The sequence below is a fragment of the Rhinoderma darwinii genome, chromosome 1 (assembly GCF_050947455.1).
Source record: "Rhinoderma darwinii isolate aRhiDar2 chromosome 1, aRhiDar2.hap1, whole genome shotgun sequence".
Classification (NCBI taxonomy): Eukaryota; Metazoa; Chordata; class Amphibia; order Anura; family Rhinodermatidae; genus Rhinoderma; species Rhinoderma darwinii.
The window spans coordinates 605,442,403-605,470,155 of NC_134687.1; the positions used below are offsets into that span (position 1 = coordinate 605,442,403).

The 27,753-nt window shown below is 42.9% G+C and overlaps 2 protein-coding genes and 2 non-coding genes across 7 annotated transcripts in view; 3 read left to right on the top strand and 1 right to left on the bottom strand.

Moving 5' to 3' along the window:
• DYM (dymeclin) overlaps positions 1-27,753 on the bottom strand; it is a 343,122-nt gene that overhangs the window by 252,712 nt on the left and 62,657 nt on the right. The gene's annotated exons all lie outside the window — the stretch shown is intronic.
• Positions 7,492-12,291, top strand: LOC142662712 (large ribosomal subunit protein uL22-like). Its single transcript, XM_075840930.1, has 4 exons — positions 7,492-7,645; positions 8,669-8,767; positions 9,908-10,099; positions 12,207-12,291. Exons 1-4 carry the CDS (start codon positions 7,544-7,546, stop codon positions 12,252-12,254), a joined length of 441 nt encoding a protein of 146 aa, XP_075697045.1. The 5' UTR covers positions 7,492-7,543; the 3' UTR covers positions 12,255-12,291.
• On the top strand, positions 7,740-7,807 carry LOC142722632 (small nucleolar RNA SNORD58). Its single transcript, XR_012874926.1, has one exon. It is a non-coding gene; the product is annotated as a small nucleolar RNA SNORD58 (small nucleolar RNA).
• Positions 9,745-9,812, top strand: LOC142722676 (small nucleolar RNA SNORD58). Its single transcript, XR_012874970.1, has one exon. It is a non-coding gene; the product is annotated as a small nucleolar RNA SNORD58 (small nucleolar RNA).

The window sequence follows — 27,753 nt, forward strand, 5'->3', positions numbered from 1 at the left end:
AGCCTGACCTCGAGTGCCATCTTCCTCTTGTTTTGCCAAACATTTTTGCGGTGGAAAGCTGGCAGGGCAGGGGCCCCTGTGCATTCTCCACAGTGATTTTTATAAGACGCTTCCTCTGTATCTGGATCAGCGTTTTGCTGCTGTCAAAACTGAAGAGGAATTAAGAGAGTGGATTCTCCCTCAGGAGCGAGAGGGAGGTAAGGAAAATACCAGAACTGGAGTGAGAGGGCTTTCCAAATACTCGTAATTTTTCAATGGCTCGAATAAAAAAAAAATTACTTCCCCAGGAGTGTTGATTTATACAGTGCTGTGCACAAAGTGAGCAGGACATGCACCCCCTGACTATCGGCACATTGACTGTGACCTCGATTCAGTGGGCACAGGCAATACAAACGAGGAGCTGTCTGTGTTCAGAGGTGACAAGACGAGCGGCCGCGCACGCACTACCCCACAAAAGTTGGCACTGGGCCAGGCCCGACAAAAGCCATGACCCACGAGAAAATTCATCCTCCTAAAGCAACGTATAGAGGGTACAGTCAGGATTCCTAATAGCACACTATAGGCAGCGGACGTTCACATGCTGCTCTACAGTTGTGGTCTACAACCCGTGACTCTCGGGGATGCTGGGACATGCCGTTTACAACAACTGGTAAGCCATGGGGGTTGGAGTTCCCTTCTCTAGAATCCTAAAAGGAAAGGAAACAAGGCAGTGTATACAGAAATCATATGGATCTACACTCAGAGCCCAACTACTCCGGCCCATATACGGTTACAATATCGTCTAGTGCCAGACAATTTCACTTAGGCTCTGTTCACATCCGTGTCACGTTTTTCCGTTTAGAACAGAAACCACGACCGTGCCAGATCCTTCGTACGACTGATACCTCCAGCACCTGATGGACCCCATTGTCTTATAATGGGGTCCTTGGTGGTGTCCCCCATTTTCACAAGAAGAATGGTGCTGCATGCCTATCAAATCTTCGAACGGAGCCTCTGATGCAGATGTGAAGGCTGTCCATTTCTTCCCAAATTGCGGATCCTACTAGTGAATATGCCATAAATGTCTGAGATGGGAATACCCCTTTAATAATGAAGAATGCCCCCCCCCCCCCCAGAATCTGGAGTTTCCTACAAGTAAGCAATGTAACCCTGCATTACTGGGCAGTCTGGTAAAGCCGTGTGACAATCCCCGTTTCAGCTGCAATGATGGCTATGTTAGTGGTCACCCAGCTTTCCCAGAACCAAATAAAACCTGCGTGCTCACAATGTTATTCCGGATCACATCTCACCAGCAGACCCCGAGACGTGATCGACAGGGCGTCTTTCCAGAGAAATAACATTCTTAAGTCTTTTTCTGGACGATGTGATTACTGGGCGCCAAGTAGGAAAGCAACACTGAATCGGGATGTACGAAATAAAGCAAACAAAACAATCCACTGCCTTACAGGAAAGAAAATGAGTTACGAATCACAGAAATGAGATCACATCAGTAGCAAGTGATTTTTTTTTCTTCTTAAATGTAGTTAATATTGCACTGAATGTATTGTATTCATCACAATAAGGGCGCCATCAACACTCCATGGATTTCCTCTACAATATGATATGACCGGCTAAAGGTCGGCTGATTTCTTACATGATGTGGAGCACAAAATCCTCCCAATGTAAACAGTCCGATACGGTGACTGGAGCCGCGACTGCTGTGCGCAGCCAACGCTACTAAAAATGATCTGCTTCTCCGCAGGTTAGGATAAAGTGACCCGGGAAAGGGCTCGCCCTCTACTTCCTATCGGGAAACTTGAATAAAGTCGTAAAAGTGACATTTTGGAGACAGCATGCATTTAAAAAAGGTCTACAAAACCTGATGTACGATCATCTTTAACCCCTTCCCGACATGCGCCGTACATGTACGGCGCTGTCGGGAGGTGCTTCCCGCAAAGCGCCGTACATGTACGGCGCAGTGATTGTGCGGGCTCAGAAGCAGAGCCGGCACCATACCCGCGGGGTGACAGCTGTATTATACAGCTGGCACCCTCCTGTAACTGCCAGGACCGGAGCTATTCTCCGATCCGGCAGATTAACCCCTCAGATGCTGCGCTCAATAGAGCGCAGCATCTGATAGGTTTTCACCCGATCGGCAACCCAGTGATGCAATCGCTGGGTTGCTGTGGCAATCGGACGCCAGAAAATGGCGTCCGAGTCTGCCTTGTACGGGAGCCGATGAGGACCCGCCTTCGGCGTGTCCTCATAGGCTTGCTGTCAGTGAATAACTGACAGCGCTAATACACTGCACTACGTACGTAGTGCAGTGTATTAGAGTAGCGATCGGGGCATCAGGCCCTCATGTCCCCTAGTGGGACAAGTCAGAAAAGTAAAAAAAAGTTAATAAAAATGTGGTAAAACAATAAAAACACACACATTTCAAATAAAAATAAAGCTAAACTGACTTTTTTCCCATAGTAAGTCTTTTATTATGGGAAAAACCGTAAAAATTAAAAAAACTATACATAATTGGTATCGCCGCGTCCGTAACAACCCAAACTACAAAACTATTATGTAATTTATCCCGCACGGTGAACGCCGTAAAAAAAAAACATGAAAAACAACGCCAGAATCTTTGTTTTTAGGTCACATCTCCTTCCAAAAAATGCTATAAAAAGTGATCAAAAAGTCACATTTACTCCAAAATAGTACTAATAAAAAACGCCAATCCGTGCCGCAAAAAATAATCCCTGACACCGTTTAGTGCACGCAAAAATAAAAAAGTTATGGGTCTTAGAATATGGCGAGACAGAAAACAAATGATTTTATAAAAAAAGTGATTTTATTGTGCAAAAGCCGCAATACATAAAAAAACTATATAAATTTGGTATCGCCGTAATCGTATCGACCCGCAGAATAAAACTAACATGTAATTTAGGGCGCACTGTGAATGCCGATAAAAAAAACAATAAAAAACGATTCCAGAATTGCTTGTTTTTGGTAATTTCCTTTACCAAAGAATGAAATAAAAAGTGATCAAAAAGTCGTATGTGTTCTAAAATGGTACCAATAAAATCTACAGCCCGTCTCGCAAAAAACAAGCCCGCACACCACTCAATCAACTGAAAAACAAAAAAGTTACGGCACTAGTAATGCGGTGATGAAACATCTCAATGCGCAGGCCGGAGGGGAACATTCCTTCAGTTTCAGGGCCCTAGTATTTAGGAACTAGGAAAGGGAATGGACATCGCACATCCGCTGGAAGCGAGGGCGCCCGTATTATACCAGTGCAAAACTTTCCCAGTAATATTTCCCAAACTACGAAGGAGAAAAAGTCCCCAAAAGCTGCAGAGCGTTACAAAAGGGGGATAAGAAAGAAAACCGTTTATCAGTGTGACGCCGGACTGCGCATAACGGATCGCTTCACAGCGTAACACACATCTATGGAGAATTGTATTATTTACCCCATTATTATACCCTCTTATTATGCCCTGATATACTCCGCACAGATTACATATACCCTGATGTACTCCGCACAGATTACATATACCCTGATATACTCCGCACAGATTACATATACCCTGATGTACTCCGCACAGATTACATATACCCTGATATACTCCGCACAGATTACATATGCCACCACATTATAAACGGAAATACCAGCAAAACCCCAAACAGAACTATTACCAAGCAAAATCCATGCTCAAAATGGCGGTCTATTCCTTCTTAGCCCTACAGCGTGCCCAAACAGCAATTTATGGCCACAAGTAAGGCATTACCATACCCGGGAGAACCCGCTTAACAATTTATGGGGTAAGATTCTCTAGGGGCACAACATATTGTGCGGTGAATAGGCAGATCAGTGGAAAAATTGCAATTTTCACTTTGCACCATCCACTGCGTATTCATTTCTGAAAAACACCTGTGGAGTCTAATTTCTCACTACACCCCTTGATAAATGCATTTAGGGGTGTAGTTTCTAAAACGGGGTCACTTTTGTTTGGTACATCAGTGGTTTTGCAAATGCAACATGCTGTCCGCAAACCATTCCAGAAAAATCTACGCTCCAAAAGATAAATACCGCTCCTTTTCTTCTGAATGCTCCCATATACGTAAACAGCTGATTATAACCACATATGGGGTGTTACCGTACTCGGGAGAAATTACTTTACAAATGTTGGGGTGCTTTTTCTTCTCTATTCCTTGTAAAAATGAAAAATGTTGATCTAAAACTACATCTTGTTGGAAAAAAAAATGATTTTTCATTTTCATAGCTTAATTCTAATTAATTCAGCAAAAAACCTTTGGGATCAAAATTTTCACTATACCCCTAGATGATTCCTTAGTGGGTGCAGTTTCCCAAATGGAGTCAATTTTGGGGTGTTTCCACTGTACTAGTACTACAGGGGCTCAGCAAATGTGACATGGCGCCCAGACACTATCCAAAATCCAAATGGTGCTAGTTCCATTCTGAGCCCTACCGTGTGTCCAAACAGCCGTTTATGACCACATGTGGGGTATTGTTTTACTCGGGAGAAGTTGCTTTACTAATTTTATGGTGCTTTTTCTCCTTCAGTCCTTGTGGAAATGAAAAAAAAAATACCTAAACCTACATTTTATTTGAAAAAATGTAGATTTTCATTTTTACGGCCTACTTCCAATAAGTTCTGTAAAACACCTGTGGGGTCAAACTGCTCATTGTACCCCTAGATAATTTCCTCATGCGGTGTAGTTTCCAAAATGGGGTCACTTGTTGGGGGTTTCCACTGTTTTGTCCCCTCAGGAGCTTTGCAAATGTGACATGGCCTCCGCAAACCATTCCTGTTAAATTTGAGCTCCAAGAGCCAAATGGCGCTCTTTCCCTTCTAAGCCCTGCCGTGTATCCAAACAGCCGTTTATTACCACATGTGGGGTATTGTTTTACTCGGGAGAAATTTCTTTACAAATTTTATGGTGCTTTTTCTCCTTTAGTCCTTGTGGAAATGAAAAAAAATTAGCTAAACCTACATTTTATTTGAAAAAATGTAGATTTTCATTTTCATGGCCTAGTTCCAAAAATTTTTTCAAAAAAACTGGCCGGTCAAAATGCTTGCTACACCCCTAGATAAATTCCTCGAGGGGTATAGTTTCCAAAATGGGGTCACTTGTTGGGGGTTTCCACTGTTTTGTCCCCTAGGGGGCTTTGCAAATGCGACATGGCCTCCGCAAACCATTCCTGCTAAATTTGAGCTCCAAGAGCCAAATGGCGCTCTTTCCATTCTAAGCCCTGCTGTGTGTCCAAATAACCGTTTATTACCACATGTGGGGTATTGTTTTACTCGGGAGAAATTGCTCTACAAATGTTGTGGTGCTTTTTCTACTTTAGTTCTTTTGGAAATGAAAAAAAATTAGCTAAACCTACATTTTATTTGAAAAAATTTAGATTTTCATTTTCATGGCCTAGTTCCAAAAATTTTTGCAAAAAAACTGGCGGGTCAAAATGCTTGCTACACCCCTAGATAAATTCCTCGAGGGGTGTAGTTTCCCAAATGGGGTCACTTTTGGGGGGTTTCCACTGTTTTAGTTCCACAAGACCTGTTCAAAGCTGACATGGTGCCTAAAATATATTCTAATAAAAAGGAGACCCAAAATCCACCAGGTGCTCCTTTGCTTCTGAGGCTGGTGCTTCAGTCCAGTAGCACACTAGAGCCACATGTGGGATATTTCCTAAAACTGCAGAACCTGGGCAATAAATATTGAGTTGCATTTCTTGGATAAAACATTCTGTGGTACAAAAAAAATGGATTCAAAATGAATTTCTGGAAAAAAATAATGAACTTTGTAAATTTCACCTCTACGTTGCCTTAATTCCTGCGCAATGTCTAAAGGGTTAAGAAACTTTCTAAATGCTGTTTTGAATACTTTGAGGGGTGCAGTTTTTAAAATGGGGTGATTTATTGGGGGTTTCTAATATCTAAGGACCTCAAAGCCACTTCACAACTGAACTGGCCCCTGTAAAAATAGCATTTTGAAATTTTCTTGAAAATGTGAGAAATTGCTGCTAAAGTTCTAAGCCTTGTAGCGTCCTAGAAAAATAAAATTATGTTTAAAAAACGATGCCAATCTAAAGTAGACATATGGGGGATGTTAGTTAGCAACATTTTTGTGTGGTATAACTGCCTGTCTTACAAGCAGATACATTTAAATTGAGAAAAATGCAAATTTTTGCAATTTTTCGCAAAATTTTGGTGTTTTTCACAATTAAATACTGAATGTATCGGGCAAATTTTGGCAGTAACATAAAGTCCAATGTGTCACGAGAAAACAATCTCAGAATCACTTGGATAGGTAAAAGCATTCCGGAGTTATTACCATATAAAGTGAAACATGTCAGATTTGAAAAATGAGGCTCTGTCAGGAAGGTCAAAAGCGGCCAAAGAGGGAAGGGGTTAAATAGATATCACTGTAGCCTATGGGTGACTGATAGCACTGTTAGGCATCAGTTTAACGCTCCCGTCACCCATAGCCTAATATGGCATTTGTTGAACGGATATGTTATGAAAAGCCCATGACTTTTACGGATGCCGTACAGTGACATCCGTCAACCATAGGCTACCCTACCATGTTAAACAATCTGTTTCGTGTATTTTATATCTTTATTTATCTTTTTTCTTTTGCGGTATACTGATGTATACCAGCCAAAAGGACACGGTTTTGGCCTCCGTCTGACTATAAAGCCCTATAGGCACATTTAACGTGTAGGTTGTGTTTATGGCTGGTTTGGCGCCTAGCTGAATAACAGAGATCCCCTGTCCGGTGGCCAACTCTCCATTACTCTTCCATCAGAAGTGAGACCCGCACCTATCGGACATTTAGGTCTCGTTTACGCAGATTTAGTCAGTATTTTGCTTCGAATTGAGAGCACAGAGCAGTGTAAATCTTTCCACTTTTTTTTCTGCTATGTTTAGGATCTAGTCCTGGTTTTGGCTGAAAATACTGACCAAATCTGCAATATGTGAATAATGCCTTAAGGCATATCCTAATGTTATGCCTTAAATGTTTGAGTTTAGATTACCCTTTTAGCCTGTGCCATGTTGAGGAATATGTAGCACAAGTATTGAATCTCCTCAATACTTTTGGTGACCGTTTCTACGAATGCTGAACTCTGAGGCCCCATGCCCACGTCTGTATTCTGAACTTGTTATCCGGCTGTCAGCCCAAACTTTACTATCTGTTTTATCCAGAGGCATACAGGCCACAACTTGTTCAGATACTGTTTTACAATACGAATTGTCCCTAAAAGTATCCCTCATAGAGGGAACATACGCCAGCTCCGCACCGTGCCGTGCTGCTAGCAGGGTCTGTTCTAAGCTTTAGCGTGTGCTTGAGCGTTAAATGTGATTTCGGCTTATAACATTCGCATCGGTGGGCTTGTTTGAGCATAAATGATTTATCTCTGGATATTGTCATATAGTTTGTATTGCAAATTATATAAAATGCTCCTTTAGGTTTGGACTTGATATATTTGGTGTATTATTCTTTTTCTTAGAACACTCGTGAGACTGCTCAAGCTATTAAGGGCATGCACATCCGCAAGGCCACCAAATACTTAAAAGATGTCACTCTGAAGAAGCAGTGCGTTCCCTTCCGTCGTTACAATGGAGGTGTTGGCCGCTGTGCCCAGGTCAGTATGCCCAGACTTTCTAATTACAGTGAACTGTACGGTGTTGTGGTTTGTGGGTGGACTATGATCATCGTGTAGAGGCTTTACACTGGAGTAGCCGTGATGACGATCTTAGGACACCTTTGGAATAACCATGAAAACAACCATTATGTTCTGAGCTACTCCAGAATAGTTTATTAAAAATGTTCTATGCATTGCACTGATGGGGAATTTCCTAATATTCACTACTTCTAGACATGGATCCCTTCATCCTGATATTACATCAGAGAACGTCTGTTCACACGAAGTTTGTCATGTACGTCAGATAATACTATAATGTAACAATGGGTTTCTAGATGGGAAATGAATGCTAAGACTCTTGCCTTTCATTTGACATGTTCCATCAGGATTCTGGGGGTCTTTTGTTCTACTAAAAGACCTACAGGGCTACACTATTCAATACTGCAATTGACTTGTACATCCTCCTCTGCTGCTCATTTGTATGTGGTAGGGCAAATCTTTTGCACTCCCTCCCCTTTAGCATGGCATCTTCTATAGACACCATAGTACTGTCGGGTGACAGATGCTAGAACTTGCTGTACAGAAGCAGCACATACACACTACACAGAAGACCCTGCTGGAAACGGCCGTCATCATCCAGGAGCAACACAGGGGAAATGGTGTCAAAAAGATCGTGACCTCGGGGTTGGGACAAGCTATTGACATAATTTTCTGTCTCCCGTTTTTTTTATTTTGCGGATCTGTGAATGACATACGGATGAAATACATATTGTTGCGGACACGGGGACCGGGAAAAAACTGACAGCGAATCCGTTTACGGGCTGCAAAATACAAATGGTCGTGTGCATGTAGTCTTAGAACAAGTGTAGACCGTGCTGGTGTCTCTCTGGGCCCTAGAAGGTTTGACAGATAGTACCCTACTGCCGCTAACATCAGAACTTCAGTTATGCAATGGCTGCTAACAATTGCGGTGGTAATAGTCTATCTGTCAGGTGGATAACCTGTATTTTTTTATCCTTGCAGGCCAAGCAGTGGGACTGGACACAGGGACGTTGGCCCAAGAAAAGCGCAGAGTTTCTCCTGCACATGCTAAAGAACGCAGAGAGCAATGCAGAACTGAAGGTGAGACGTTCTTTAACTATACCCTGGCTTTGAAGTTGGGAAATGGCTATCATAACTTCACCTAAAGCTACTTAAAGGGGTAGTCCCATCTCTCAAACCGATCTCAAATGGCAGCTGACCTAAATTTGAGAATTGATTGGACTGCTCCACAAGATTTGCAATAGTAGCCCTGGAGCCATTGAATACCTCTGCACATAGCTGCGGCACCCAAATCACGGCTTTCACAGTGCACAGCATCGGGAACACACACAAGGCTCTCATAGACTTGCACTGAGACACCAACATCCGGTCCCTACAGCAGACGCTGTAAGATGTGGATAGTCCCAATTCAGATCACGTGACCCACAGGCGGCCAGAAACTGGGCAGAGCTACCTGTAAAATAAAGCACCCGGTAAGCTAATAAACAACACTACGTTATATTTAATGGCGTTGAAAAGGAGGGGCAGAATAAAACAACACTAGAGTGCTTCTTTAATGATTGAAGCCCACCTATGTTTGACCGCCGCTGAATAAAGTGTTTTGTTTGGGACCTTGTTTGTTTAGGCTCTAATCACATGCAGTTTTTGATGCAGATTTTTGAGCCAAACACACAAGTGGATAGAAGAGGAAACGGATCTGTCTTTCCATTAGGCCAATTCTACATCAATATTTTGGTCAGTATTTGTAAAAGCCAAAACCAGGAGTGGAATATAAACTGAGACAAATATAGTAGAAGAATTTATACTCCTGGTTGAGGCTTACAAATACTGACAAATTCACAAGTGTGAATGAAGGCTTATATCTTTCTGTATTTTTCAGGACCATATAACTGGTTTGATTATTTTGGATCTCCACTGACTTTTGTGGGGACGATTGAAATATTCTGTCAATATATTGCAAATGGCAAACTTATTTCCATTTTTGAATGATGTCATTAATACAACCAGTGGGGAGGGGGGGGGGGCATGCTAAGCCGGACGATGTCTGTGAATACTGCTGGCAATGATGACTATCTTAGGACACCTTTTGGAATCAAACATGAAACAAATCTTTGTTCTGAGCCCTCAGTATTCATACTTTATTTGAGTCCATTATGGACTCGCCTGTCCTGTATCGGAGGTATATTGCTCAGCGTTTGTTTGCTTTCCTCTTATTTCCAGGGTTTGGATGTTGATTCTCTGGTCATCGAGCACATTCAGGTGAACAAAGCCCCCAAGATGCGCAGACGAACATACCGCGCTCACGGTCGCATCAACCCTTACATGAGCTCCCCCTGCCATATTGAGATGATTCTGACCGAAAAGGAGCAGATCGTCCCCAAACCAGAGGAGGAAGTTGCTCAGAAGAAAAAGGTGATTTTTGGGTTCTTTGCTGATCTCTGCAATGACGTTCCATTACCGGTATGGAATAGATCGGGATTGCATTTATGTTAATGAAAGCCGGACACCTGGTTTTCGGGATTAAGCAGGTGCCATGGTGCTGTAGGGCTTTTAATGGCCTTTCCAGACATGCCCCTGTTGAATTTGGCTGTTTAACTACATTTGCTAAAACCCAGCTAGAACATGGCGCACGCTTTATGTAAAATCTACCAGTAGACCTCTTGGTGGTGCCAGCGGGCTGAGGAGTTACAGCATCCTTTACACTCCCATAATTTCCTTATTCAGCGTTTGAGTATACAAGTGAACGGGTGCAAGGGTTTTCGGTTCCGCGAGAGCAGACGTCGACATTCGCCGTTAACTTGCCCGTTTTATCACCAAAAATCAGGTGACCGATACACTTTAAAGCTCCAGTATCCCTTGTGTAAAGGATGAGATTCTATAAATGTATAGTAGTAAAATGGATCTCCCTTTTGACCATCATGTTAGTTTACACCCAGTTGTATTTTCAGTAATGTTATGAATGCTTCTCGTACTGCTCGAGTCTTGTCATGTCTTGTACTCCAGTCCATGGGTGGGGGGACCATTTTTCTGCCAAGGGCCATTTGGATATTTATAATGTAATTCGCAGTCCATAAATAATTATCAACTTGAAAATTAGCCAAACATTGAATTAACACACCTGTAATGTGATGGCTGGAACTGCTTCTCTTTGGTGAGGCGTGTGATGTTAGCCGGTATTGATGATGTTGCTACTGCTTTGGTAAGTCTGGAGCGCAGTCGACTCTTTGCAATGTTAAATTTTGAAAGGAAGGGGTTTTCCCATCAGGGACATTTATAACCTAACCACTGGATGTCATAAGCGTCAGATAGATGTGGATCCCACCTCTATGGTCTGAGCGTTATGTAGCATGGCAATATATCTTGTTTGAACATATCTTCAATGCTCTATTGACATCGATTTGCTGTGTTTACCGTAAATATAGGAACAGATCCAAAGTAATATCAGGGCATGTTTTCAGCATCTAAATGTTTCTATTCCATAACGGCAAGCAGTTGTCTTAAAGAGGCTCTGTCACCAGATTATCAAATCCCTATCTCCTATTGCATGTGATCGGCGCTGCAATGTAGAGAACAGGAACGTTTTTGTGTTTTGTTTTTTTTAAACTATCATTTTTGGCCAAGTTATGAGCAATTTTATATTTCCGCAAATGAGCCTTTCTAATGGACAACTGGGCGTGTCTTGTGTTTTTAGCAACTGGGCGTGTTTACTTCTTTCACTGCACAATCACACTGTGCTGTGGATCATGCTGGGCTGGAACAATGAGAAGTGGATGAAGCGGATTGGACACTGATTGGTCAGCGTCATACACTTCTGTACAACACCCAGTTGGTAAAAAAGTAAAAACACGCCCAGTTGGGCATTGAGAAACTCATTAGCATAAATCTAAACTAGCTCATAACTTGCTCAAAAATAATAGTTTTTCAAAATAAAAATCACTTATCTACATTACAGCGCCAATCAGATTATGTAGGAGATAGAGCATTTATAATCTGGTGACGGAGCCTTTAAATGGTGAACCATGGAAAGTTGCAGACATTTACATTGGGAATAGAGAATAGTTACTATACGATCTGCAGAAGATGGCAGAAACATGACCTGAGGCCCATCATAGGGTAAATGTGTGGATCACTAGGCCATGGATTTGAGAGATGGCCTAGTGATAAAAATATTTTCAGGCCCGAAGGCCCCATGCAAACGGCCGTGCCTGTAATCTCGTCCCGCGACTGCGGGCACGGCCGCCTGCATACAAAAAGTATGGGAGCACGGCCCGTGAAATGCAAAAGAATGGACATGTTCTATCATTTATGGAACAGTTCTACAGCCCAAACACCCATCCGTAGCGATACGGAAAGGTGTCCGCGGCCAATAGAACAGAATGGCTCCGTAATTGCGGACCGTATTACGGTCCGCAATTACGGGCAAGCTTTAAGTTTGTGGGCATTGGGCCTAAAATCCAGGTTGTGTTTTTTTTTTGTTTTTTTGTTCCAGATAAGTAACACATTACGTTTTATTTTGCAGATCTCTCAAAAGAAGCTGAAGAAGCAGAAGCTCATGGCTCGAGAGTAAAAGTGAAATGTACAGAAATAAATCGCTCCCTTCTAAATCCTGTGTCTGTTTTTATTTTACCACTTTCTGCGCTCGGAAAACACACCAAATGGTTTTCCAGGATTGGAATATATTTTTTTTCCCCAAAGTCTGAACATTTTATATACAAATTTATTAAGAATTACTATCCCCAACAGAGACCCCAAATTCCCTAATGCTCCCCCCAACCCGATCCTGCAGGGAAAGAAAAAGAAATAAAGACTTATGACTCTTCCTGAGCACTTAGTGCGTTTGTCATTTGAAGCGCTCTTCTGCCACCTACAGGTCATTTGTAGAATGACAAGACTTTCCTTCCTAGAAACTCATTTACAAAGAATAAATAAATCTTGTTGCAGAGGATGGCACCATTTCTCATGTACATAGAACTTATTAATGAAGATGTATTAACTTTTTAGGTTATGGGGGTTTAGGTTACTCTTGGACAATAAAAGCAAATTTCATTGAAAAAAAACAAAAAACTATGTCGCCGCATTCAAAGAGCCAAAAGGGTTTTATATTTCTGTCCATGTTGCCGTACGAGGGCTTTTCTTTTGCGGGGCGAGCTATACATTTTTTTTCAAAACAAATTTTTATTGATATTTTTTTTTTTTAAACTATTCCAAATTGGAAGATGAAATATAACAAAAGTGATATGAGAAAAGACAATGTACAATAACTTCATACATTGCAAAAAATTACAATATACAAATTGTCAAAAAGCACTCTCAGTATAAAGCACATACTTTCATTTAGTTTCATAGAGCATTATAAAAAATGAACTCGTTAAACAGAACCCCCACCCTCCAGTACTCAAGGACTCATACGTTTTTAATCAGATTGTTAAAAAACCATCAGATCTAAGATCCATATCAGGCAGCACCAATAGCTTCATATACCTCTTCTCCCACAGTCACCCCAATCTTCCAAGCGTCCCAGCAACAGCTCTGGTCAAACACCATGACGTGAAATGAAACGGAGCCATTAACTCCGTAGTTTCACTTTGTTGATAATGTTTAGCAATTAAGACCTTCCACTTCTGGAAAAACGTTGAAGCTTTAGCTTCCGGCGCACGTTCTATGTCCAACTTATCCATAGGTATACATTTTTTCATCTGATTCGTGGGTTCGGCAAGTGTAGGAATGAGAGACGTAAGCCAGTGAGCCAATAAACACCGTTTGGCAATCAACAGAAACACATGAAGGGCTTGTGGTAAACCGATAAGGTCGGGAAAAAGTGGAATAAAAGGGGTAAAGGATCCAGGGTAAGAGATATTCCCCAAGTATCTTTTATAAATTTTAATACATCGGTCCAATATGTAACAAGTTTGGGACATCTCCATAATCCATGAAGAAGGTCCGTTTTAGGGGTGTCACATATAGGGCAGGCAACAAATCTGGCGCGTTAGGATGTGGGGGTATATTGAAACGGTAAATGGCTCGATGAAAAAATGTAAATGTGTTTAACGCCATTGCTCATTTACAACCGCTTTTCGCACTTTTATCCACCCCTCTAGGAGTTGTTGTGTCAGGTCCGGGCCTGGGAACTCTTTGATCCAAGCCCTAAACATTGATGAAGAAGTGAATTTTGCCTGTCGTTCCCGAAGCGTTCTATAAAGAAGTGATAGGATTTGGATGGGGGAGTGCCAATCAAAGAATCCATTGGATTCTCAACGCACTCCGGCGAAATGTTATGGAGTAAAGATCTTAAAAAAGGAACATAGTTGACAATAGGCCAGATAATGATGTGAAGGGACATGTAAAGTCGATACCATTTCCTGAAAAGTCATAAAACGGTTTTCAGAAGGGCGTAGGATGCGTTTGAGTTGGGAGAAGCCCAAGACGTGCCACTGCCGAAAATGAGGATTATCCCTCCCCTGGGGGAAACCTGGATGTCCCCAAAGATTCATGTGTTTGGATATGCGCTGACACCTGCAGGTGTTGACTCGGTAGAGTCTAGCCAATGGGAGCCGGGCAAGGAGCCAAGCCCCCACTCGTATGATGGACGGATATTCGAGCAAATGGGAAGTCACCCATTGAGCGACCAATCAAAGACTGTAACGTGGCGCCTGCGCAGTAGTGAGCACAGACGAATATCCAGGTCCAACGATGTCCCAGGTAAAATTAAATGGAAGTGTCCCAAGTGCGCATGCGTGAGAACTTCGCACGCAAACGCAAAAGGAATATGTGGACCTATCTAGAATCTTCATAGGTAAGTAATCACTGCCTGCAAAAAACAACAAAAAGACAGATCACTGTCAAGGTATCATCAGTGTGATACGTCCAATTTCTATTAGGGGAAGAACGTTGTCATCTTGAGCATCCAGTAAAGGGAATGTAAAATGCCATTCAGCATTGTATTTGCTGTATCTGTTACAGTACAGAATGGAAGTATAAAGAATTTGGATTAGTAAATGTCCGAAAGGTAAATCACAGAAAAGCTGCAAAGGTGAACCCTTCATTAAGTCCAGCAGGATTAAGGGTGCCTAGACAGTGAATCCAGCGTGCCTCCTCTTGTAGAAGTCTGCGATCTAAATTCCCGGCTCTAGGGCCCAATTTAATCTGGGCTATACCCCAGAATTGCAAAGAACGGATATCCCCTCTGTAAAGGGAAGTGTTTTATATATTTATATCTATGTACATGTAGTGTAGATATATATATATATATATATATATTATATATATATATATATATATATATATGTATGTATTTGTCCCTCCAGAAAGGTGTCATCTACTCAGACATCCTGGGGGCTGTAAAACAAACAATGAACTAATCCAGGTAGAAGGAAGTTCCAACTGCCCTTCCATCCCCTACTAGATACCATGAGGCCCAGGCCCCTCCCTTTACCGTGCATGAGCCTGTGAGGTCGCACAGGTGTGCACGGGGAGGTTTAAAAGGACAAATGTTCCCAAAGCTCTCTCTCTTTTGTTCCTGCTACCTGGCTCCACTATGGGTCTCCTCTTCCCTCCTGGCCTGCTCTTGGCTCATGGCCCTTCCTGAGAGACCACATGGACTGCTAAGTATCCACGTGTAGCAGCAGCTACACGTTATGATTTCCCCCCTTCTTACTTCAACCCTTGTAGCCCTGAGTCCCTGTTTACCCTTGCTGCCCTGAGTAACTTGCTAGCCCTGCTGTACCTGTTTAACCCTTTCCCACCATTTACACAGCAACCCATTCCCCTTGATAACCCATTGCTGAACCCTTAGAGTATAGGGAAAGTGATATTAGGTAGCGTGTATTGGATTGTAACGTAACTGTATTCATATGTATGTTTAGGTATGTGGGTGGAGGCATAACATAGGATACGGTGTTTATACTGTACTACGTATAGTGTGAGTATACTCAGTATATATTAACGTGTTATGTGTATTGGGGTATACTGATACTATACTGTGATCAGTTACTGTGTTCTGTGTTTGGTTTGTGTATTTTATATGTAAGTGTGATTATTGTTAGTAATAAATATTACCCTATATTTACTATACAATTGTATTTATTGTACGGTCCTATTCCGTAGAAGCAAAGCAAGTAGACGTTAGTATAAGGAAAAGGTAGGGGAACTAGGCATAACCCTAGTGACCCTGATTATAAAGGGGGTAGTAATAGTGGGCGACCATGTAGGTGAAACCCAGCTATTATACCAGCCCTTGTACACACGTGGGCGAGTGTGTAGCGAGCATATATTATATTTATATATTATATATAGCCCTTTTACACCCTCCATGTGTAAATCGGATTTGTGTCTAGACAAGAGTGTATCATCCTTTTGATTTATGGTACTCAGATGTTTTGAGATTCTTCTCCTCAATTCTTGAAAAGTTTTGCCCACATATAGCTTAGGGCATGAGCATTTCGCTATATAAATTACACCTTTACTTTGACAGTTGATGAATTGTCTAATTTGGTAGGATCTACCATCCGATGGGTTACTAAAATTCTTGACAGTGGGCATGACATAACAAAATGATCTGCCACAGGGATGAGAGCCCACCACCGACGATTTGAGCCAGCATTTAGATACTGTAGCTGGTTTAGAATAGTGACTGTGTACCAGATAATCGCGCACGTTTTTACCTGGAGGTCAGGATCAGCCAGAATAATGGGCCAATGTCGTTGTAGGATCTTAGAAACCCGTCGAGAACCTGTATCATAAGTGCCAATACACCGGATATTAGTTAACCCAGCGGATTTAGTAGTGACCTGAGGGTACTTAGTGACCATGAGTCTATGGTCACATAGGAGGTCTTTACTGTCTGTAGCCCTTGCATATGCTCTATGTAGGCATTTCTTGGGGTAACCACGTGCAAGAAATTTCGAAAATAGTCCGACGGATTCTAGTTGAAAATAACGCTCATCGGAGCAATTCCTTTTGGCTCGAAGGTACTGCCCTATGGGAATGCCCTTTTTTAGAGCGGGAGGGTGATAGCTCTCCCAGTGTAAAAAACGGTTAGTTGCTGTTGGTTTGCGTGAAATGTCAGTATGGACACCACCAGCAGGATCCAGGGAGATTTTTAAATCCAAAAAAGTGATCTCTTTGTGGTGTATGTCATGGGTAAATTTCATGCCCACATGATTGTTGTTAAGTACGGCCATTAAATCATTAAATAAAATTAGGTCCCCATCCCATAAAATTAGAATATCATCGATATATCTCCCCCAAAAAAGAATGTGACAAGTGAAAAAAGGTAAATCCTCAGTGAATACTATACTGTCTTCCCACCACCCCAAAAATAAATTTTCGTAAGTTGGTGCACACACAGTGCCCATGGCTGCACCTTTTATTTGTTGATAGAACTTCTGGTCAAAGATGAAATAATTGTGCGTTAACAAAAATCGAAGTCGTGATAATACGAATTTGTTATGTGCGTGAAATGGAGTACCTTTTGTGCTCAAAAAATGTGCAACTGCAGTGAGGCCGAATTCATGCTGAATATTAGTGTACAAAGACTCGACATCTATACTGGCGATTAAAGTAGATGGGGTAACGTGGATCTCCTGTATCCTGGTGATGGTATCCTTAGTGTCTTTTAGAAATGATGGTAAAGAAATAACGAAAGAGGAGAGAATCTCATCAACATACAAGCTAATGCCCTGAGTAAGACTCATTTCCAGACACAATAGGCCTACCCGGGACTGGGAGAGATGCCTTATGGATTTTAGGTAGGGCATAGAAAGTCGCAAGTGTTGGGCTGGGATTATACATCCGTTTGAATTCTTCATAATAATACTCTGCATTTTGGCTTCATTGAGTAACGTATGTAGCTTCAACTAGAACAACTCAGTAGGATTTTTCCCAAGGATGATCTAAGTGGTGACATCATCTAATAGTCTGTGGACCATGCGGACGTAATCACCCTGGTCCATGAAAACAATGTTACCCCCTTTGTCAGAGGGCTTAAAAGTTATTTGGTCATAATGACATAGTTCCTCCAACGCTGATCTTTCTGTTTCACTGAGATTTCCAAGTGCTCTGGTTTTATCCGATTTAAGTTTTTTCAAATCTGCACAGACCATTTTAACGAAAATGTCGATATGAGCGTATTGTGAGAAAGGTGGAGTCAATTTTGATTTTGGACGTAATGAGGAGAAAGGGCCTACAGCATTAACAGCCCCAACTTCGTTTTCATGCACGAGAGCTTCAAGATCCCTAAGTGTGTTGGTTTCTACTTTATTAATGTCTTCCATACCAAGTGCATTATTTTTTTAAATATTTGTGTAGGGCCAAATTTTCTGGCAAATAAATTTACATCCTTTGTCCAAATAAATTCATTAAACAGGAGTAGGAGTAAAGGATAAGCCTCTACGTAACAAGGTTTCCTGGTGATTTCTTAAATAAACGGAGGATATATTATAGATCTGCATTTACAGACACACACAGCACTGCCACACACACACACACACACACATAGCACTGCTACATACACCGTGTTCCAAATTATTATGCACATTGGATTTAAGTGTCAAACATTTAATTATTAGTTTTTTCAATTAAACTCATGGATGGTATTGTGTCTTAGGGCTCTTTGGATCATTGTAATCAATCTCAGACACCTGTGATAATTAGTTTGCCAGGTGTGCCCAATCAAAGGAAAACTACTTAACCCCTTAAGGACGCAGCCTAGTTTGGGCCTTAAGGCTCAGAGCCCATTTTTCAAATCTGACATATTTCACTTTATGTGGTAATAACGTCGGAATGCTTAAACCTATCCAAGCGATTCTGAGATTGTTTTCTCGTGACACTTTGGGCTTCATGTTCGTGGTAAAATTTGGTCGATATATTCAGTCTTTATTTGTGAAAAATTGCAAAATTTAGATCAAATTTACAAAAAATAGAATTTTTCAGAATTGAAATGCATCTGCTTGTAAAACAGACGGTTATACCACCCAAAATAGTTACTAGTTCACATTTCCCATATGTCTACTTTAGATTGGCATCGTTTTTTGAACATTCTTTTATTTTTCTTGGACGTTACAAGGCTTAGAACATAAACAGCAATTTCTCATATTCTTAAGAAAATTTCAAAAGCTTTTTTTTGAAGGTGCCAGTTCAGTTCTGACGTGGATTTGAGGGGCCTATGTATTAGAAACCCCCATAAAAGACCCCATTTTAAAAACTAGACCCCTCAAAGTATTCAAAACAGCATATAGAAAGTTTTTTAACCCTTCAGGCATTTCACAGGAATTAAAGCAATGTGGAAATGAAATTTGCAAATTTCATTTTTTCTGCTGAATTTCAATTTTATTCAATTTTTTTTTAGTAACAGAGAAGGTTTTACCAGAGAAATACTACTAAAAATGTATTGTCCAGATTCTGCAGTTTTTAGAAATGTCCCACATGTGGCCCTACTGCGCTCGTGGACTAAAACACAAGCCCTAGAAGCAAAGAAGCACCTAGTGCATTTTGAGGCCTCTTTTTTATTAGAATATATTTTAGGCAGCATGCCGGGTTTGAAGAGGTGTTGAGGTATCAAAACAATGGAAACCCACCAGAAGTGACCCCATTTTGGAAATTACACCCCTCAAGGAATTCATTTATGGTTTTTGTTATCATATTGACCGCACAGTTTTTTCACAGCACCTATTTGAATTGGGCTGTGAAATGAAAAAAATGATATTTTTTCCAATAAGATGTCATTTTTGATCAAAATTTCTTATTTTCACAGGGAACAACATACCACATTTTGTTGCCCAATTTGTCCTTAGTGCGGCAATACCCCATTTGTGGTGATAAACTGCCATTTGGGCCCATGGGAGGGCTCAGAAGGAAAGGAGCGCTATGTGTTTGTTGGAGTCCAGATTTTGCTGGTTTGGTTTTCGGGTGCCATGTCGCATTTGCAGAGCCCCAGAGGTATCAAAGCAATGGAAACCCACCAGTAGTGACCCCATTTTGGAAACTACACCCCTCAAGGAATTCATTTATGGTTTTTGTTATCATTTTGACCGCACAGTTTATTCACAGCACCTATTTGAATTGGGCTGTGAAATGAAAAAAATTATATTTTTTCCAATAAGATGTCATTTTTGATCAAAATTTCTTATTTTCACAGGGAACAACATACCCCATTTTGTTGCCCAATTTGTCCTTAGTGCGGCAATACCCCATTTGTGGTGATAAACTGCCGTTTGGGCCCATGGGAGGGCTCAGACGGAAAGGAGCGCTATGTGTTTGTTGGAGTCCAGATTTTGCTGGATTGGTTTTCGGGTGCCATGTCGCATTTGCAGAGGCCCAGAGGTATCAAAACAATGGAAAGACTTCCGGTTCCGGCGCTGGGATGTGAGAACGGCGTGAGGTGAGCTCCTGAGACCCGATCCCCCGAACCTCCGCCGCCACACACACCCGCAAATTAAACCTACCTCGGCAGTTAGCTGGAGGCACGGTGAGAGGGCACAGATAGTGCATGGAGCGGTACCTCCTCAGGAGCGGCAGCCGCGAGAACACCCGTCCGTCCGGACACACGAGGCTGGGAGAGGAGATATCCAAGATGGCGACGTTGCAGCATGCCTCCCCGCCGGGCAGCAGGCCACAGAGTCCAGAGCCTCCTGTAGAGAGAATATCACAGCCGGAGGTGGCAGAACTGGATTATAGGAGACTGGCGATAGAAGTTGCCACACATCTAGCCCCCGACATCAAAGATTCGCTGGTGGCCACGGTAACAACGACATTGCAGAAACTGCAAAATGAGGTTACGTCACATGGTACACGGCTCGACGAATTGGAGCAACGAGTCGGCCTTATGGAAGATGAATCAGCTGGGGCACACACACACATTCAAGGCTTATTGCAAGACAACTCCAGGCTCAGAGATCGCCTGGAGGACTTGGAAAATCGCTCCAGGAGGAACAACCTCAGAATTGTCGGCCTACCTGAGCACATTAAACCCCAACACCTACAGGGGATATGCGAAACGGAGCTTCCAGAAGCCCTGGGCCTGAACAGGTCTTGCAGAGTGGAGAGGGCGCATCGGGTCGGCCCACCGGGCGCAGTAAAGGCCACCGCAGGAGAACCGCACACCAGGCCACGTCAAGTGATTATGCGATACCTGGACTACAATGACAAAGAGGAACTCTTGCGCACCTTCAGGAATCGAAATACACCTTTACAGCTTCGAGGAGCCAAAATAATTTTATTTGCCGACTACTCCGCAGATGTCACGCGGAGACGAAGATCATTTGGAGGAGTATGCACTACTTTATACAAGAGCAAAGTTAAATTCCAGCTGCAATACCCGGCAACATTGAGCATTACAAGACCAGATGGTTCTGTCAAGGTTTTTCACACTCCGGAGGAGGCGACGCTCTTCGTGGACAAGATGGTGAGACATGAGAACCCCGACGCAACAATAGCGAACACCCGGCAGAGTTCAACGACAAAGAAAAAGACCTCGCCGGACCCAGCATTAGCACGGGACAGTTCTTGGTCTTCAATTGCCCGGGTTCCATCACCCAAGCAACAACGCACAGAGTCCTCCAAAACCTTGCAAAGATCCCGCATGGATAGGATGATGGAGGCGTTACCGGACTGATGAGTATAACTTGCAATATGGAGTGTGTATGCATATCCCATGTCACATACAAATGTGGTTTTACTGTGGGGCGCGAAGGCTAGGCATACTAGAGACGCTATATAAGTATATCTAAATGGCAGGATAGTGTACATTAACGACACCCTGGCAAAGGGAATGGTCCAGAAACACCCGAGGGTCATTAAAATCACAAAAATAAGGAGGGGGGGGGGGGGGGAAGGGCCTTCACCCAGAAAAAAGTGAAGTCAGGCATACCAATATGACGCGAGACACACAAGAGAGAGTGTGGATATCGCTGGTCGGGTATTATGTTGATACTGGTTATACTACTGTTTTTTTATTGTTTGTACATGAGAATGTTATAGGTTTAGGAGCAACGTGGAGCGGAGACCTCCGAGCAGCCACCATAGGACCGGGGCGCACATGCCCGGAAATAGATATTCAAAACAACTCAAATTTGATCCTTATAGAAAAATTTAGAATATGCAAGTGACCTCATGGAATGTTAAGGGGCTCCGTTCCCCCAATAAACGGATGATGGTTCTTCGTCACCTAAAAAAATTACACACTGACATTGCTCTCCTACAGGAGACCCATTTGGAGGAGAGCGACTTCCACCGCATGAAAAAAATGTGGGTGGGTGCAGTTTACGGCTCTTCAGCTTGTGGTCGTAAAGCAGGTGTACTCATTTTGATCAATAGAAATATGGTACACGAGGTACTACACACAGATTCCGACTCGACAGGTCGTTTGCTCCATGTTGTTCTTGACACTCCGTGTGGGGTCCTAAGCATATACAACATTTACGGACCTAATGATAATAACGTTAAATTTTATAATGATTTGGAAAGGGCGTTACTAACAGATGATATCCCACACAAATTGGTAGGGGGTGATTTCAATTCTGTCCTAGACCACAGAGAGGATAGGAGGTCACACAAAATTCAAGAGTTGGGATCCATCTCTGCAGGGACCCCCAGAAAACACGATAGGGTCTTGGGACCTTTATTAGAGAGCACTCATCTGATAGACGCATGGCGGGAGGGCAACCCGGACGCAAGGGAATTCACGCACTATTCGCATTCTCAGCAGTCATGGTCAAGGATAGATTACATTTTCGTATCGGCACCCTTGAGGCAACGAATAGGAGTTTCTACTGTAGGGGACTTGGTGATCTCGGATCATGCACCTATAATGATATCCCTTCAAGAGGTTTACCTGAGAGGGACAGATTTTATTTGGCGCTTTCCGGCTCATCTAGCGCTAGATGATACATTCAAAAGGCAGTTGCAGGGGTGGTGGTTGGAATACGCATCCGAGAACGACGGGCACAAAGATAATCCCTCCCTCTTCTGGGACACAGTGAAGGCAGTATTGAGGGGTAGGATTCTCGCTTACTCTGTAAGCAAAAAAAGGGAAATAGCAAGACAATTTAAAGCAGCAAGCAGTGCGCTAAGGTCAGCATACACAACTTACCTCTCCCAACCAACGGAGGGCAATAGACAAGCCTGGATACAGGCCAAACACAACTTTGATGAGTGGACCTCTCAGAAAGAAATGACCCGCAATCACGAGTTTGAGGCAACAATACACAGATTTGGAAATAAGGCGGGAAGATTGCTAGCAAATGTAGCCAGGGGACAACGCCCGGCACAACACATAGCCAAACTTAGGGACCACACGGGACAAATCACGGGCGATCCTTCACATATAAATTCCATACTGGCCAGATTCTACGAGGAGCTGTACTCCGATGAATCTGCCTCACCGTTAGAGGCTACACTCCTGGACAGCACCACCCTTCCTGCCATCTCGGAAGATCAACTGCAAATACTGAATGCGCAGGTTACTAGGGAGGAGGTAGATAGGGCTAACAGAAACCTGAAAAACTCCAAAGCCCCAGGCCCAGATGGCTTCTCAGGAGAATTTTACAAAACCATGAGAGAACAGGTGACCGAAACCCTGGTTTCGCTCTTTAATAATGCCCTGGGTAGTGAAGGTTTGCCACCATCGGCAAACACGTCCTATATCAAACTCCTGTTGAAACCAGGAAAAGATCCCCTGCTACCAGGGTCTTACCGACCTATATCCCTAATAAATGTCGATGCGAAACTTCTCTCTAAAATCATAGCAAATAGACTGGCGGATAGAATGCCATACCTCATAGCTCCCGAGCAGGTGGGGTTCATTAAGGGGAGATCGGCGGTCACCAATATTAGAACGGTATTGGCGGTGCTAGACAGGGTGCAGCACAGTCCAGGACATGGGGAACGCCCAGCACTGCTTTTGCTAGATGCTGAAAAAGCATTCGACAACGTTAGATGGAAGTGGCTGGATGCGGTTTTGGACAGAGTAGGGATTACCGGGGCTTTTCGAAACCTACTGCGACACATTTATAAGTCCCCTAATGCTAGGATCTGCACCACAGGGTTTTTATCTCAGCCGTTCCGCTTATATAAAGGCACAAGACAAGGCTGCCCGCTGTCTCCATTGCGGTTTAATCTGGCATTGGAGCCTTTGGCAAGACATCTGAAATCTTCAGAGGTGTTCAGAGGCATCTCGGTGGGGGAGATGGAGGTCAAGGAAACACTGTTCGCAGATGATATACTCTTATTCCTAGCAAACCCCTCACGGGACGTTCCACGGGTATTTCAGACGCTACGTGACTTTGGGGAATATTCAGGATATAAAATTAACTATTCAAAGTGCCAACTGCTAGATCTGGGACCGAAGGAGGGTAGACATGGACGACTATTGGATGCTCTAGATGTGGAGATAGTGCGGTCACAGATCACGTATCTGGGCATCAAGGTGGGGCGGGCACCTAGCTCCCTATATGATCTAAACTATCCCCCTTTGATACGGGACATACAGGCGGATCTTCTGAGGTGGCACGGACTGCCCCTTTCACTCCTGGGAAGGTGTGCCTTGGTCAAAATGGTCGGGATTTGCAAAACTACTATACCCCTTACAAACCATTCCATTACTTATCAAACACGGGGATATCAACACACTAAATTCGTCCTTCACTAAATTCATATGGGGGGGAAGAAAACCGAGAATAGCACTGGCGAAACTTATGCTACGAAAAGAAGAGGGGGGCATTAACTTCCCTAACATACGGGGATACAACCTGGCATGCTTGAGCAGGCACTTGCTGGACTGGCAACAGGGTACCGGATGCCACTCCAACATTAACCTAGAAAGGCAGCTAGCAAAACCATGGGATCTTATGGCTCTAGCGCATACAGCCTTTGCGTCCCTTCCCACTAACATTAAGAGATCGGCCCTACTACGGGACACCATTATCACATGGAAAGTATTGCGTAAGCATTATGGTCTTCCATATCGCATTTCAAAACACATGCCTATATGGAAGCATCCAGATTTGTTGGCGGGAAGGCATAGTCAGCTACTCCAGAGATGGAGAGAGAGAGAGATAGCGACACTGGGAGACATGTTCCAGGAACAAGAAGGGAGATGGCTGACCCTACAGGAAATACAGACAAAGTACAATTTCGAACATCCCCAACATTTACAATATTATCAAATATTATCTTCATGCAAAGCGAAACTGGCAGACATATCCGACGAGATCCACCCCAACCTGTTTGACTCATGGTTCCTAGGCACACACCACAGGTCCATATCGCAACTGTATAACACCCTAAAGCCAGTACTATTAAAGGTGACACCAGCTCAGGCATTTATGAAATGGGAAAAGCTATTTGGCTTGCCTAATATTGCCAAACATGTGGAAATGGGGTTGGTGGATCTCAGAAAACACATAAACGAGAAATGGAGAGAAACCCACTTAAAAATCCTCCATCATGCCATATATGCGTTCACCCTGCCCCCTTCCATAACCAAACCAGATAGAAAGACTTCATGCCCGAGGTGTGGATCACCTCGCACAGACATGTACCATGGGTTTTGGGCATGCACCAAAATACAGCCATTCTGGAAAGAAATGGCATCTTTAATGCAACAAATAAGCAGATTTAAGGGGCTCCTGGGGCCAATGGAAGTTTTTTTACATGTCCAGCATGATGGAGGGTCAGACGACACAGAAGTAACCCACTTGCCCCCCATTACACATGCGGCATTGATGGTGGCGAAACGATGCATACTCCAGAAATGGTTGGCACCAGATATCCCGCAATCAAGTGAGGTTGTACAGGGGATGAAAAACCTATTCTACTTAGATAGAATGGATGTTCTAAAACACAAGGATGCACAAGGGGGGAAATTTTTTGGGAAATGGAAACTATTCATAACAGAGCATTTCTCGGGGGAGGAGGTATGCAAAATGATCGATACATTCACGGGATCACCTTGGTACCTGATAGAGGATCTCAAGGGCACCTTGGGAGTGTTGAGAGTGCGTAGAACATAATATCTGTAACTTTGAAATGATATTTAGGCCAACTCGGTTAGGAATGTAGCTTCATGTGGCTCCAGTTTAGGTTATTCATGTTTATACTTATATTAAAAAAGTTTTTGTATGCATTGTTCCTCAGGGATATTCATTGTTAACGCTGTACACCAAATGTTATGGAAATTCTTGTAATGACCTTCAATAACTATCACATAATGATGTAAACAACTATGAGCTTAGTGTCATTGTGGGAATGTGATTTTCATACCATCAGCAATAGGTGATTATATTCCTGTAACAGTTTATTCCATATTATGTTATGTGAAAAATCTTCAGAAAATCAATAAAAATATGTTTTAAAAAAAAAAAAAAAACAACAATGGAAACCCACCAGAAGTGACCCCATTTTGGAAACTACACCCCTCAAGGAATTCATTTATGTTTTTTGTTATCATTTTGACCGCACAGTTTTTTCACAGCACCTATTTGAATTGCGCTGTGAAATGAAAAAAAATGATATTTTTTCCAATAAGATGTCATTTTTGATCAAAATTTCTTATTTTCACAAGGAACAACATACCCCATTTTGTTGCCCAATTTGTCCTTAGTGCGGCAATACCCCATTTGTGGTGATAAACTGCCGTTTGGGCCCATGGGAGGGCTCAGAAGAAAAGGACCACCATTTGGCCTACTGGAGCTTTTCTGGTGCTAAGTCATGTATGCAGAAGCCCCTGAGGTACCAGTACAGTTGAAACCCCCGAGAAGTGACCCCATTTTAAAAACTACACCCCTTAAGACATTCATCTAGAGGTGTAGTGAGCATTTTGACCCCACAGGTACTGTGTAAAAGATAATGCGCAGCAGATGGTGCAGTGTGAGATTTGCAATTTAATATATATATATATATGGCATGTCAGTGTCCGATATATTGTGCCCAGCATGCACCACCGGAGATATACACCCCTTAAGCTGTAATGTGGGTTCTCCTGGGTACGGCAATACCCTACATGTGGCTGTTATCAGCTGCCTGGGCATACGGCAGGGCTCAGAAGGGAAAGATGAGGGGGGTAAGCTGTGCGGAGTGCATCAGGGTAAATTAAAAATCAAGGGATGTATGATACATTTTAAAACAATCTTTTATACAGAGCCCTGGTTTTTCAGGACACGTGTCACATTGGTATATTGTGTTCTTCCTTATCCCCCTCTTATAGCAGACTCTGCACCTCTTTTGACTCTTTCCCTTTCCACCAGTTTGGGGAACTTCTCCTGGAAAGTGTTGCCCTGGTACGATGCGTGTGGCCTCGCTTCCAGAAGTACTGGGTGCCCCCCCTTCCTGGTCCCTAAAGATTAGATCTTGAAATTCCAGGAAAGTTCCCTTCTGGCCTGCACATCGATGCAGCACGTACGCATTGTACAAAGCCATCTGTATGATGTGCCCGGCCAGCTTCTTCGTACGCATGGCGCTGTAGGGCTTCAGGACTTGATTTGACAAGTCCATCCCTCCCATGTACCTATTGTAGTCCAGGATGCAGTCTGGTTTGGGGGTGGCCTTTCCTTCATATATCCTAAACCTGTAGGTATACCCTGATGCACTCTCACAGCTTATACATCTTCACGCCATACCTTGCCCTCTTACCTGGCAGGTACTGGCGGAATTGAACCCTCCCTTTAAAATGTACCAGGGACTCATCAATAGAAAAACACTTCTCGGGGGTGTATGCTTGGGAAAACCGGGCACTGAAACGGTCTAATAGGGGTCTCCGTTTATACAAACGGTCAAAACTGGGGTAATCTCGGGGTGGGCACTGCTCATTATCAGTATAATGTAAGAAGCGAAGTATTGCCTCATTTATTTTTTTAGGTTCCAGTTCAGTTCTGAAGTTGCTTTGAGGGGCCCATATATTAGAAACCCCTATCAAACACCCCATTTTAGAAACTAGACCCCTCAAAGTATTCACAACAGCATTTAGAAAGTTTATGAACCCTTTAGGTGTTTCACAGAAATTTAGAGCAAAGTAGAGGTGAAATTTACTCTTTTTATACCATTTTTTTTACAACACAAAAGGATTTATCAGAGAA

What these genes read in the sequence shown, in the direction of transcription:
- LOC142662712 (XM_075840930.1), top strand. Translation starts at nt 7,544, where the DNA reads ATGCACATCCGCAAGGCCACCAAATACTTAAAAGATGTCACTCTGAAG. An exon ending in GTGTTGGCCGCTGTGCCCAG is followed by an intron (nt 7,646 to 8,668) that starts GTCAGTATGCCC and finishes TTATCCTTGCAG; the next exon opens with GCCAAGCAGTGGGACTGGAC. An exon ending in AAGTTGCTCAGAAGAAAAAG is followed by an intron (nt 10,100 to 12,206) that starts GTGATTTTTGGG and finishes TTTATTTTGCAG; the next exon opens with ATCTCTCAAAAGAAGCTGAA.